At 36.3% G+C, this 15052-nt stretch overlaps 1 protein-coding gene across 7 annotated transcripts in view; it reads left to right on the forward strand.

Moving 5' to 3' along the window:
- The window catches only part of CNTN5 (contactin 5), an 826419-nt gene that overhangs the window by 659612 nt on the left and 151755 nt on the right, over positions 1-15052 (forward strand). For all 7 annotated transcript variants that reach the window (XM_067466528.1, XM_067466529.1, XM_067466531.1 and 4 more), the window contains exons 11-13: positions 7390-7526; positions 9680-9809; positions 11951-12101. In XM_067466528.1, coding sequence (XP_067322629.1) covers positions 7390-7526; positions 9680-9809; positions 11951-12101 — 418 coding nt within the window. The remainder of the gene's footprint in view (positions 1-7389; positions 7527-9679; positions 9810-11950; positions 12102-15052) is intronic.

Below are 15052 nucleotides of genomic sequence, written 5' to 3' on the forward strand. Positions count from 1 at the left end.
GTGTGCAAATTGATGTGACCCATCATAAGCTTGCAGACATCTACCATATATATTCATGAATAAGTTGACCTTGTGTATAAATCAAGGGCAGGTTTGGGGCCAAAAGTACTGTATGTACTTAAGTATAAGCCTAGTTTTTCAGCCCTTTTTTAGGTCGAAAAAGCCCCCCCCCCTCCCCCGGCTTATACGTGAGTCAAGGTTATTTGTTATTTTACTTTGTTCGAAATATATAATAAATTTATTATTATTATTACATTGATTATTTTACTCTATTGTTGTTATTATGACAGTGATTATTTTACTATATTATTACTGTTATTGTTACATTTCCATTATTTTAGTTTTTTATTATTATTAAATTGATTATTTTACTCTAGTTATTTTTGTTGGAAGGATACGCAAGCACATTTACATTGAAGGAGGTTTAATCAGAGTTGGACAGTCTTATCTTAAATTACAGTTTTATGTAAATATTGAAAAATATCTAACCTACTGATGCCTCAATTAATGTAATTGTATTGGTATCAATTTTTATATTGAAATTTACCAGTAGCTGCTGCATATCCCACCCTGGGCTTATATTTGAGTCAATAATTTTTCCCAGTATTTTGTGGTAAAAATTAGGTGCCTCGGTTTATATTTGGGTCGACTTATATTCAAGTATATATGGGGTATGTATTTTGACAAGGCACATGAGCCATTCCTCAGAGAGGTGAAAGCATCAATGCCATCTCCAGAGATCATCCACCTTTGGCCATTGCTACCATCTCCCAGCTGTTAAAAGGCAAGAAAAAGTACCATGGCAGAGAGTGCTTTTTAAAGGTTCACCTGGGATTAAATAAGTTCTTTCTTTTCACACCTCTACTAAGGGATGGTACATTTTTGATAATATTTAAGATACAGTGCTCACATTGACCCATGGATGACCCAGGTCTTTGGAATTGATTTTTAACTAAACATTCTATATTTATATCTGAGTATATAGGGTAGTTTTGGACTCTGCAGAAGCTGTGAATCCAGTGCAATTTCCCTTCATAGAATTTGTAGGACAACCAGTAGAATACCAGATTATTTGAACTTGTTCGTGTTTTTGAGATTTTCTTGGAGGACTCTCCTTCCTTGACTCTCATAAATAGATTTAGTGGGAGAGGTTCTTCCCCCAGGCTCTATAATTTCCTTTGCAGAGAGGCTAGACTTACATCCTCCTTACTTTGTTTCCACACCAAAGTGAAGACCTTTATGTCCTTTATGACTTTTAACAAAGGTGAAATGGACTTTATATAATGCTTTAGGCTTTTATTAGATAAGTGTGTTTTCATATATGCATAAGATAGCTTTCATTTTTGATAATTTAATAACTTAATAAGTTAAGTTCATTTAATAGTTTAAACTTTCACAAGCTGTGAATTTTCTAACTATGCTGTTGTAAGCTACGTTGAGTTCCCAATTGGGGAAATGTTGGAAAAACTGAGAGCCAGCACATTGATTTTTTTTAGGCTTAACATCCTCTGCATGCTTAGCTGCAACTCATGCTGAACACAACGGGATTAGATCAGAGATGGGGATTCTGTAGCCCTTCACATGTATTTGGACTTCATCTCCCAGAAGCCCTAGCCAGTATAGTGAATGGTGAAGAAGGCGAGGAATCACCATCCAACAACGTAGAGAAGAATTCCCACCCCAGGACAAGATAGATAAAGAGACAATTAGGTATTTTTCTGTGCTGTGTTTCAGCTCCAAAGATAGCTTCTTAGGCTTTGTACAACAATACCTTTGGTAATAACAGTAGCAGCAACAAAAATGTGATTTAAAAGAATACTCAGAGCACAAAGAAAACAGCTTTTGACTTCTTCCTTGTTTCTAATAAAGATGGCCTAACTACACTGCATAACGTAATGAGTGCTAACTTCAATCCTTCTACTTAAAATGACCTTTGAAATTCATTCTGTTTCACAAGTATTAAAGAAACCAGAGTACCTTTCCTTATTTTCCTGTATCAGGATATCACGGTATAAACTGTTGTCAGTTTAGCTGCATGACAGCAGCTAAAGCACATCAATGGATTTTGGACATTCCACAAAACATCTACAGTGAACTGGATCAAACTTGTTATGAAGTACGTGTTTTACCCATCGTCCCAGTGCCCAAAGCCCAAATGCAAAAGACTCACAGACCAATAATAAAAGTGAACAGAAAAACTGTACTCTTTATTTTGCAGAGTTGAAACAAAACTGGCAATGTTACATACAAAAAGTCAAAGAGTGCAACGTATTTACACAGTATTTGTACGGAACACAAAATAAGGCATCTTCATCTTTACAGCAAATAAGAGATCAAAATAAACCTGAAGTAAATAGCTATTTCACCATAGCCTCCTAAGAGTAGCTTCTCCAAACTGCTCCCCAGAGCCAAGCCTTTGTCCATAGGTCTCCTCAGAGAAAAGGCTCTCCAGAAGCTCTCCATCAGGATCTCTCCTTCAGCATCTCCTGCTGGAACTCCTGCTAGTTAACCAGAATGTATTCAAGAAAACTCAAACAGATATAGCCTCTTGGGTGTGGTACAAGAATCACAGAATCAAAGAGTTGGAAGAGACCTCATGGGCCATCCAGTCCAACCCCCTGCCAAGAAGCAGGAATATTGCATTCAAATCACCCCTGACAGATGGCCATCCAGCCTCTGTTAAAAAACTTCCAAAGAAGGAGCCTCCATCACACTCCGGGGCAGAGAGTTCCACTGCTGAACGGCTCTCATTGCTAGTTGACCTACTTTCCCAGCTGAACAAGATAATTATCACTCATAAGGTTTTTCTTCACACACACACTTGGTCCTGCAAGGACTTATCACAACAAAACTGAACTGACAAATTGAGCATGATGAATGCAAATCAGAACACTCCCCTGAATGAAAGGCCATAATAGGGCATACATTTAATAAACAAACAAACATCATTTAAAATAATATGAAATGTCAACCTTCACATTGTTAGATGTTCAGTGTATTCTCAGGGTGCTTCCAGACTGTCCTCAAAATATAGTTTTAACTATATTTTATGTTGTTGGGGGCATTGATTGCCGATTGTAAACCACCTCGAGTCACCTTTGGGTTGAGAGAGGCGGTATATAAATATGGTAAATAAATAATAAATAAATTGAGTTTTTAAAACCTGCTTTGGCATTGATTTGAGTACCTCCCCTCTCCCCCCCTCCCCAAAAAATAGGGGTTTCCTGAGTTGGGGTGTCTACATGCCATTCTGATAACAATTGAGATTGTATGCAGCCACCCCTAAGCCCCCCTAAAACAACTCCATGTTTCTTAAAAAAAAAAAACATATCCAGCCACCATTATCTTCATTCTCATACCTTCCTGGCGCGAGGAAATTTTGCACCAGGTGGAGGGAGAGGTGGCTGTCCTCTCCTTTTTTTCAGTTTCCTGGAGCCCAAAAAACCTGAGATGGCTGTATTACTTGGGCCCAGTGATCACGTGATGCAGTCCTTGGGCCCAATCCACACTGGGACCACACCTGATATGACCTGGATCTTACCTAAGATCTGGGTCTTACCAAGTGTTCAGTTAATTTGGAACAAAGCAGGGAAACTCTACTTTGTTCCAAATTAATTCAGTTTTACCAGAGGCATCATTTGGACATCGGCAGTAAAACCAAGACAGGGCTCGGTTTTAAGGCCTATCTGGATGGACCTTCAGGTTATCTGCATTACTATGTTCCTGCACATTCAGACATCAACCTGCCTCGTTGAATGGCTTTTGGTTTCCATCTACAGGCTCCTAGCTTTCAGTCTAAATACATGCTTGATTTATATTCTTTGTAACCAACATTCCAGGCAGAACTGCTATTCCTTTCTTGCAGCCTCTCAAAACTCTGATTGGTGGCTGATGAAATACCAAATGGATTATAAGATTTATTTTAAAGTGCAGTCCACCACAAGGCTTTTATTAAAGTGCTTTATTGATTTTGTTCTGTCCAAAATAGATCCTTCACTGTGCTAACTCTCAGTTACTAACCAACCCTGCCATAAGTATTAGTCTGCATCTCTTGATGTCAAGGCCATTGACTCCGTATACACCACAATGTTGTACAGTACAGATTTAAAAGCTTTCCTCTTCAGTGCTTTGGATTAATGAGTTAAGCCTTATTAATTTAAGAGGGTTTACTTTTTTTGCTTGGGAATTGGCATCTATTGAATAGTTATTAAGGTCTCCAGCTCTGTGCATCAAATGTTATTGCTAAAACCTTGTATTAGTTTAAAGAATGGTATTTGGACCTAGGTTGATAAGCCTCCAGGGCTAGGAAGTCTTCAGACAGTGGGAAGCAGTAGCAAGTAGTGGCTTCCATGTCAGTGGGGCCATGAAATTTCTCTGAGTTTCAGGCTGTAAAGAAGAATCCCAAGGTGCTGAACCCAACCTTTGAAATAAAGCATAATTCTCCAAAGATTTATTATGAATAGGAAAGAAATAAAAATGGTTGAAAAACATATTTCCAGTGCTGATTAGAAAAATCCCAAACTGGCAAAAATATTTGCCATTAGGACTTATAGTGTGTAAAATTCACTTGTGGTTTGCACAGGAAGTACATTCCCTATAAAAGACATGGCTTTTTCTGCATGGAAAATAGAATTTTACTACTTCATCACACTTGAGCAGTGGTCCTCAACCTGTGGGTCTCCAGATGTTTTGGCCTTCAACTCCCATAAATCCTAACAGTTGGTTAACGGATTGGAATTTCTGGGTGTTGTAGGCCAAAACTCCTGGGGATCCACAGGTTAAGAACTACTGCACTAGAGAATGAATCCAATTTAAATCCGGTTTCTTCCTTCTGCAGAATTCTGGGGTTTATAGTTTAGTGAGGCTGTTAAAGTCTTCTCCCTAAACTACAAACTCCAGAATTCTGCAGGATGCAGCAATCAGATTTAAAGTGGATTCATACTATGTATAGGAATTAATATTTCTACACTAAATACCTCATCACCCTAGTGTGATGAGGTATTTAGTGTAGAAATATTAATTCCTATACATAAGATGTTGTTTTCTGTGCAGAAAAAATGTTGTAATTGATTTCTTCTAATTTTATTGAGTCTTCAGACTTTATTGAATAAAATGTTTAACAGATAATATGTTAACATTTGGATTAAGATACATTTTTCTTATTATTATTGTTATTCCCTTTATAAAACAAAACAAAACTACAGTAACAGTTTCCACTTGGACATATCATGATCCTTTAGATATAGCAGTGTAAATTCCAAAGAGACTAATACTATGGTGAAAGATTATAAGAAATGTTGTATTAATTTCCAGGGTACACGACTATGTTTCATTACAATTAGAGCATCTGCATTGGTTCCTACAGATGACTTGCCCAGGCAGTCAAATTGTTTTATCAAATGGATCAAAATATCCAAAAACTATCCCTCACCCTTTCAGATAGTAAAAATGAAAAGAAATTAAAGAACTGACAATAAGGTAATCTAAAAATAACAATGACAAAAATTAATCCAACCATGTCCTTTAGCCTCATGGTAGGGCCATAGTAACTAAACTGACCTGGAAGGACCTACAGCTCTTTATTTAAAAGAATAGAACACCTGTTTTTATTGCTTATGACAGATGAATTCAGGGTGCTCTCTGCGGCTGAGAAGGAATCATAGAGAAGGACTCTACACATTCAGAGGTAGCAGCGTGTAGAGATAATCTCAATATTTGCCTAAGCTGAGTCCTGGTGGCACAATCGATTAAACCCTTGCACCTGGTGGCACAATTGATTAAACCCTTGCACCGGCAGAAACCTGTGTTTCAGTACTTAAACAGACAGGTTGCAGGTTCGAATCCGGGGAGAGCGCAGATGAGCTCCCTCTATCACCTCCAGCTCCCCATTGTGAGGACATGAGAGAAGCCTCCCACAAAGATGATAAAACATCAAACATCAAAAACATCTGGGCATCCCTTGGGCAACATCCTTGCAGATGGCCAGTTCTCTCACACCAGAATCAACTTGCAGTTTCTCAAGTTGCTCCTGACATGAAAAAAAGCTGAGTCCATTGTCCATTACTTTGAAAAAATGTCCAGTGTCACCTGCGCAATTTCAAAATCAGGATACTCATTTAAATAATTGTTTATCTAACACTTATATAGCATTTTCTCCAAATATTAAAAGTGTTCCAAATTCAAATGTAAGGAAATGGTCTACACAAAGAAATAAACCAATCTGTCTATGTTCTTTCCACCTTATCTGATACTTTTTGGATCAGTAAAAATCAATAAATTCATATAGAGAAAAGCTATGAAGTTATGAGGGGGAATTGCTATCTTTTTCATTATGGTGATATCTTTTTCAACACATCTGTTTTTAAATCATTGGTCATTGGTCAATTTCTTAGTCAATATCTGCATTCTAATAGGTATGTGTTTCCACTCTATTTAACTGAATTCATTACTCTGCTGAAATCACCACTCCCCAGATTTTAACCTTCAATAAATCCATCAATTACTTTTGTCAGCTCGATAGAGAACAACGTCAATTAGTATTAAATTCAACAGTCAAAATAGTTTTTTAAACAACTATACATAATACCTTTTCAGAAAACAAGCTTAACATTCTCATCTCAAAAATTCTGCCATAATGCATATACTATGGAAAAGAAAGTCACATCAAATAGTTCCAAAGGGTTCTTCATCATGCCTTTTTTTTTGGGGGGGGGGGGGGGAATTAAACAATATGTTTGACATTTAGATTTTATAATGGTCCAATTTTCAATTCTAAACATGAAATCTCCACATTGAAACAGTCTTCTGTCTAAATTTTGAGGTTGCCCATTTTGCATTGAAAACAGCATTTGTAGCACATCAAACATTTTCTGCATGGATAATATTTCAACGTAAAAATATTTCTTCCTACACGGAAAAGATTTAGTGCAGAAAAAAGTTGTTATTGAGGATTTGATCTTTGTAAAATCCACACAAGTTTGATTTGTATAGAATAAATAATTTTCTACAAATGAAACAACAAGTTATGTGCAAGGAGAAGGCTGTTCTATGAAGATTTCATTTAAGACATTTGGTTCAGATAGGCAAGTCTTTGCAGAAATACTGTTATTATTTGAAGGCATCAAAAGAGCATCAGTTCAGACCTATTTGGCTTATCAATCAAGACAATTTACCTTTGTGTCATGTTTTGCAACCAAGTTCTTCTTGGCCACTCTTGGTTGGCTGGCATCAAGTATATTCATTCCAAGAGCAATGCTTTCCAAATGTTTTTTTTTTTTTACAGTTTTAAAATTTTTCATTATCAACAATATTTGTCCACATCCATGAACTGATGCAATGAAAGTTAAATGTTTCCATACCATAATGATCCTCTTTCCTTGCTGTTGGCAGCATACCCACATTGGACAGAAAGACTGAATGATACCCAGTTAGACAGTGGGGATCAGCTTCGATGGGAATGTAAAGCTATTGGAAAGCCAAGACCTACCTATCGCTGGCTAAAGAATGGAACCCCTCTCTGGCCAGAGGTAAGTGAACTATAGTTTTATTTTGCTTATACGTCACATTATATTTGCTTGAGCTGAATAAAAATTCAAAGAATTTAGAAGTCTTTTGGAGGAAACATCTAAACTAGAGCTAACATCTAGCCTATTTCAGAATAGATTTCTGTCTCAGCAGCACAGAGGCAAATGCATGTAGTGCATACTGATATAAAACATGGCTTGTATTCTCTATGAATTCATTAGTTAAGTATACTTAACTATAGAGAACAAGCATGATATAGTTGTTTTAGTGTTGGATCATGACCCAGGAGACCAGAGTTTGAATCCCCAGTCAGCCATGAAAACCCACTGGGTAATCTTGAGCAAGTCTCAGCCTTGGGGGGGGGGGGGGGATCAAAGCCTGTCTGAGAAAACTTTGTCAAGAAGTCCTTGTAATAGGTTTGTCTTAGTGTCACCATAAATTGGAAGCAATTTGAAGTATACTTAATTTAGTAACTTCTCCTAGACTGGCTCTCCAAAACTATTCTCTCTAGCAGAGGGGACCTCTTTCTCTTCATGTAACTGATGCCTGGTAAAGAAGAATGTGGGAGACCTCCAGTCACACCAAAGCATCACAATCATGATGTAGAATATTTCATGAATGTGAAACAGTTACCAAGGTGTAAATCAGGGTAAGCATTTCATATTCATGATCTCTACTCAGTCATGATTTTGGCATTATGCCATGATCGTAACTTTTCCATCAACCCACTTTATTGGACATTAGATGCATGGGGAGAAATATAAGTACCCCAAGGTTTATCTATGAGGAAGTCAGGACAGGAGAGGTTACATAGTTAAGTATACTTAATGAAGTCACTGATACAGAATACAGGCCTATATTTAATATTTTTCTTGTCCACATCAAGACACTTCCTTAGGAAAAAACTAACAACCACAGTGAGATCATTTTCTCATAATTAATAGGAAAAGTGTCAGCATTCTCATTTTCATATTCATTGTTTCTGTCTTAAGATATTTTATTTTTGTCCTCCAAAAAGTCCTATCATATTTATTTTTAAAATATTTTGCCAAAAAAAAAATTATTTCCCCCAAAATATAAGTACTATCATACAAAATGTTTTGTACAAAAAGGAATGTTTATTTTTAACAGAAATTATTTATGTGTAGAATAAGTATTAAAATGTGGAAAAGTCACTCAACAAGAACACTTTTGAATTTTTTTAATTTTTCATGAGGGAATGTGACAAGTGAAGATTTGCATCTCTATGCTCAAACAAAATTCAGATTTCTCTACCGAGGTAAGCTAACTTTCAAATAAAAACCAGCCAGCTCAATAAAATATTCACAACCCGCTTAGTTAGAATATTTTATTCTGATTTCTGTTAGCGGCGTGGAGAGAAGGAGTCTATACAGAACACTAAGAACCTGTGACAGCCAGCAAAACTTTCTGGCTTGTGATATTTCAACAGGTATCATCCAGATAAGCTCATTTGCATACTTTCATACATATCTTCAAAACTATGAGACATAGAATGTAACATTTTTTGAAGATAATAAAGGTCTAGGATTCTGATGTAATGGCTGATATTATTTCCCAATGGAGTTTTCTAGTATGGACAAGAACATTCACATGTAACAAAGACTCTGTAATAGTGACAGTTGACAACTAGGAGTGTGTTCAGTTTATTGAGATCTGTCCTTATGATCTGTCAAACATAACACATTATAGGTGCTTGGTTTTTTTCTGTTAAAGGAACCAAAGAAGCTGTTCAAAGAAGCAAGGTGGACATCCATACAAGCTAATAGACTTCATTGGATTGTTTCACAAATTATACAGATCTGCAGAATTCATATCTTCATTGCCAGAGTGCTTCAGGGAATAGACTCTAGATGTTGGAATTGTGAAATTTCATCTATCCATTCCATTTCAATCATGCTTGGAATGAAAAAAAGGATAACCCCCCCAGGCAATGTCTATTGTACATCTCTGCATTTAAGCATTTATATTATTTTAGCATTAGCAAAGAGTAAAAAAAAAAACCTAAAGAAAAATCCATCTCCATCTTGTATGCTAACTTCATTAATGCGGATTCTTCTTTCACTTAAAGCTAAAACCCAACACATTTTCCTGCTTTTGTGTGCTTTTGTAGAATTATTTTTCTATCCCATTACAGAGCAGGATTGAGATGGTTAATGGTGTACTGATGATCCACAGTGTAAATCAGTCTGATGCTGGAATGTACCAATGTGTAGCAGAAAACAAGCATGGAGCTGTTTACACCAGTGCCGAGCTAAGGATATTAGGTATGCATTTTGAAAGCATATTTTACTATCGTATTTCTTTAGTACCACATTACATGGGTTCCATTTTACAATAAAAAATGCAGCATTGGCCTTGAGAAAGTTGAATATTACAAGAAAGTGATAATTGTGCTCACAATAAACTAAAAAAAAAGCCTGTTAAGGAGAAAAGTCCCCACAGGTATGTTGTCCAAGAGACCATACTGATAATCCAAACATTCAGTTTTATTCTAAGAAATGCATTTTTATTTTCCACCCTGGCAGGATATGGAGGGTGAGAGGCTTAAACTCCCAACTTTTCCATTCTAATTCAGTTTTTCTAAACGTTACAATGTCACATACATTTCACATGTACTATCAGGGTAACTTTCCACTCAGCTAAACCTTCAAAGCCAGTATGCTGTTTCTCTGTAATCATCAAACAGGTCTGTAACAAAATGTATTTCTCATGACCCAGGTCTTTTTAAAATCAGGAAGTGATCAGACAGAATATAATATGCTGTGGGCAGTGAAAAATCCTTTGTTCTTACAATATTTATTTATTTATTATTTGATTTATTTCCTGCCTTATACAGAACCCAAGGCAGCAAAGGTGCTTCTTTTTTACAGGTTGCAGCATAGCTAGTCTAACTAAAGAAAACCCATTTGCAGAAATCCCCCACAGTCACCAGTCTTAGGAGAAAAAAGCCTTGAAATCAATTCCAGGGACTGCATTTTACTATATTTCTCAACTGAAATGGTGTTGGCTAGTCTTGCCTAACATAGATTCATATCTTAAATTGCTGAAAGATGAGCTAACAGAGAAATAAATCCACTAGATTCAGTGGTGCCCCAGTATGTCCCTTTTGGAGTTATATTCTAGTTTATGATGTATTTTTTGTTCCATGGTTATGGCTTTTTATATTATTAGAACTTCCACAATAATTCTGTTTCACCCTCAAAAAGAAAAGGAAAGAAAGAACCAGATGGTGTGTAATTTGTGAAATGATAACTATTTAGCAGTCTAAAGTATTTTCCCCTTCTTTTTTGTTATTAACTTTTCAAAGTACAGTAAGACTACAACTATTTGAAGAACAAAAAAAGAAAAAAAAACAGAAAACACAATACAAAAAAGAAAGAAAGCAAGTCAATTATAGAGAGATATAGCTAATATTAAAAATCAAGGAAGAAACTTCCAATTTTCTTTGCAGTTTATTCAATGCAGATCGTATAATTGTACCTCATATATCAAACAGCTTTTCCAGATATCCATTCCTTCTAACTCTCAAAACCCACAAATGCCAAATCATTTTTTTCTCACAAAAATCAATAAGGACTTTAAAATCTTTCATAAATGTCACAAATGATTTATCCCTCTTGAACTTAGATAGTTTATCCATTTCTACTAATTCATTCAGCTTTAGTAACAAGTCTTCCTTTGTAAATAGTGCAGAAGTCTTCCATCGGTATGCATATATTGATCTTGCCGCAGTGATCATGTATTGTAATAATCTACTGTATTTTTTCCATCTTTTCTTCCTTTAAACACAACAGAAAAAGTTCTAGTTTTAATTGAATTGTATTAAAATATTATTCTATTCCCAGACCTTTTTTGCCTTTTTACAAATCCACCTCATATGATACAGTGTCCTTTCTTGTCCATGCTTCCAGCACACTTTTGGAAACCTGTTATATATTTTACACAATTTTTCTGGTGTCCAATGGTACATCATTTTATTAAAATTCTCTTTAAAGTCATGACACAACCCAGTTGTTTTTACCACAACCTTTCTCATTATACCAACTGGATATTATATTCAATTCTGGTTCATTTTAGCATACATTCTTTCACTTGGTCTTCTTCCATTTTCAACTTTAGCAAAAGCTTGTACATTTTGCCAATCATCTATACATAGTTGTAGTTGCATCTATGCAGTTGCAATTCAAAATCCGATTTACTCTGTTCAGAACCATAACTTTTCTTGTCCCTTTTTAATCTTCTCCAAAAAACTGTGAACATCAATACCACTGAAAACTACACCTCTCTTTAAATAATGCTTCCTTCACTTTAATTTTGCATCCACTTTGGCAATGTTCCCAAAGTCCTGAATAAGTATTTCTTTGCTTGTTGTTTCTCTTCTAAAATGAGCTTCCCTTTTCAACAGCTTCTGCTCCAACTTTCCTTGCAAGTCATCTGAAGAAAACAATCATTATTACCAAAGGCCAAGAAGTTGCTGTTGAATGCAAACCCCAAGCCTCTCCCAAGCCAACCATCTCATGGAAGAAAGGAGACAAAGCACTGAGAGAAAATAAAAGGTCAGATGTCAGTTCATTAAGGTTTGCTTTGACTGCATGCAGGCCTGCAAGAAAGAGATAACAGGCAAGCGCCTTTGATCGACAGCGGTTGGTGTGAAATGTTGGAGGCATTAATGAAAATGTGTGACATTTTCTTTTTTATTATTATGCATTCTAATATACATTGTATACCACTAATTGTAGGAGGCAGCCCAAATTTTATGGAGGATTGCAAGATATAAATAATTTATGGAAGTTAATTACATACTTTCATATTTAAGGGGACAGATCTTCTTCTTAAACAAGCATCACATCTGAGGTCATTAACGCTCTATACAATAATCTTAGGAGAAAGAGAATTCGGGATTACTTCTTAGTCTTATAGGCCAAAATTCCCCATTCTCTTCGTTCACTTTCTCCCAGTTGTTCTCAGCATTCTCCTGCTCAGCCTACAATGCCCCCTTTTATTTCTTGCTTCAAATGTGCCCTCCCAAGAAATATATGATGACAAAGTTGTTGTCATGTCCTTCAGTTTCCCCATAATTTTGGATTTACCTATTACCCCTCTCAAAGTCCAACCAAGCCTGCTGATTTCCCCCACACATTCTCTTCCTAATCCTCTTCAAGATCCACGGTCATGCCTTTGTCCTTTTATGTTTTCATGTTGTCTCCATAGGACTGTGATTCTCCCCATCAATTGTTTTGAAGGTCTCTGAGAAAATAACTAGCCAAAGCTATGGGGATGGAGCATCATGGCAATGGGAGAGCTGTGGGTAAATTAAATTTGAGTGATAGATAAAATGTTGGAAAGAAACCCAATAGAGAGATTAATCTGAAAAGTGTTTCAAGTTAGTCAGAGGTCAGTGTTCCCTTGAACAGTATTGCAGTTTTGCTGGTGGGGGGAATTATTTGTAATACTTTCTCATATAAAGCTTGACTTATACATCATAAATAGTACATTATCCAAGTGAGAGGTAGGTATCTTTTGCATATTTTAAACTCATGAGTCATTCACATATGGATCACATATATGTATATGTGTGCATATGTTGGGGTCTATACACACACATTTGTGATCTGAAATGACAGTCATTTAAGGATGTTGCTGTGTGCTTTTCTTTAGCTTGGAGCTCAGAATCTAGGTATTTCCAAATTTGAAAATTAGAGCTGCTGCTAGATGAATTTGAAGCACAGATGATACGACAAGTCACTAATAGACTAGCAGAAACTATGTAAGTGGAGACAAAGTTGGGTTATTTCCATCCACTGTCAGATTCAGGAGTGTTCTACAAATGAAGAAGGGCTGTTCTTGGTCCCTTAGGTCAGAAAAAGGCAGCTCTTCTCTTTAATCAATGTCCACTTCATTGTATAGAGTGGCTATCAGTATGACCTCTAATACTATGAATACCCAAATGCAATTCACGATCAATGTTTCACTTTAAATCATAATTCTACAAGATGACCTTGATGAATATATCCCCTTACACAACTTCAATCTGTTTGCCCTACCCATTAGCTGACCCTGGAGAAATGAGATGGACATGGACTCCATTCCTCTAATTTTTTTGTACTATTTTCTCTTGTGATTCTGAAGACAGGAATGAGAGTGTGCGCACAGCTCCCTGAGTGGCACATGAACATTTCTTCTGTTGAAAAGAAGACTGCATTGGGACTTCCCCAAATTGACTTCAAAGTGGCTCACAGTTTAAAAGAATAATACAATCAAAAACATACAAAAACCAATTCTTAAAATAGAATTAAATTGTATACAATAATAAAACAATTCACACAGATGAAAAAGAATAAAATTAAATTTAAAAACTAAAAAAGCTCTTAAAACATTTCAGTCAATATAGCATCATCTAGCCTGTTTTATTTTTTTTAAACTGCCTAGATAATGGAAGAAATACAAGAATGGACTCTTCTGGTCTCCCTGGGTAGAGGACTCCAGAGACCATGAGATGCCACTGAGTAGGCTTTTTCTTGTGTCCCCAGTTTTCTGCCGCCTTCAGACAAGATGCGTAACTCAATAGACATCAGAGTATCAGCCACCATTGGACATAAGGATTATTTTAGGTTGCAGTTCTTTGCTCTGATATATAAATAACTGCATTCATTCACTCATTCATATTTAAATATGATTTTTATCCCATATTTTCCCAGATGGGACTCCAAATTTCTTTCTCCATCCAGATACATCATGAAAATACTATGCCTTTCAGAGGATCCCCAGATATATTCTGAGTAGGGAATATCATTAACTCATGATCTGTTTCAGTTAACTCTGTTGCTTGTGGACTCGAGATGAAGACTCTGCATTGCACAACATGGAGTAAAAGTTCTACAAGTTGAACATCACTATGAATAATCACTTACCACCCCAGGACTCCCAGTTTTTTCTGCAATAACTCTCGCTTAATACCCATTCTATAGCTGGTGGACTGCAGCACAGAGAGATTGGAGAAGCGTCTAGTTTTGACCCATAGTCAGTCCAGGACTGTTGCAGAAAACCAAAAGTCTGAAAAGTGGGGAAGGGCCTTGTTAATTGCAGAAGGAGAAGGTGAATGCCAGTCTCAACAAGATACAAAACAAACAAAAAGGCGTACAAAGGAATAAGGTGGGCTCCAGCTTGAATACATCACTAACAAGATGTTTGCCACAAAGTTATGCATTGTTAGGAAAGATCAGTAGTAGTGGGCAGACTTATCTTCCAAGAAAGGTTGCCCAAATATTATTTCGATTTTTACCTCTGAGATTCCACAGAATCTACAAACCACAGTATTAAAACCAGGTTTGTTTTTGCTTCACTGACTGAAGATGGTGACTAAGTTGATTGATGGAATCTGTGAGTTACAGGCATAACCTTTGTTTCAAAAACAATACTTCATTCATACTTTACTGTCTACACCCACTCTGCCCCATCACAGAAGTACATAGAAATATCTTTTAATTATTGAGCTTTCAGTCCAGCT

This window comes from Anolis sagrei, chromosome 3, assembly GCF_037176765.1.
Source record: "Anolis sagrei isolate rAnoSag1 chromosome 3, rAnoSag1.mat, whole genome shotgun sequence".
Taxonomy (NCBI): domain Eukaryota; kingdom Metazoa; phylum Chordata; class Lepidosauria; order Squamata; family Dactyloidae; genus Anolis; species Anolis sagrei.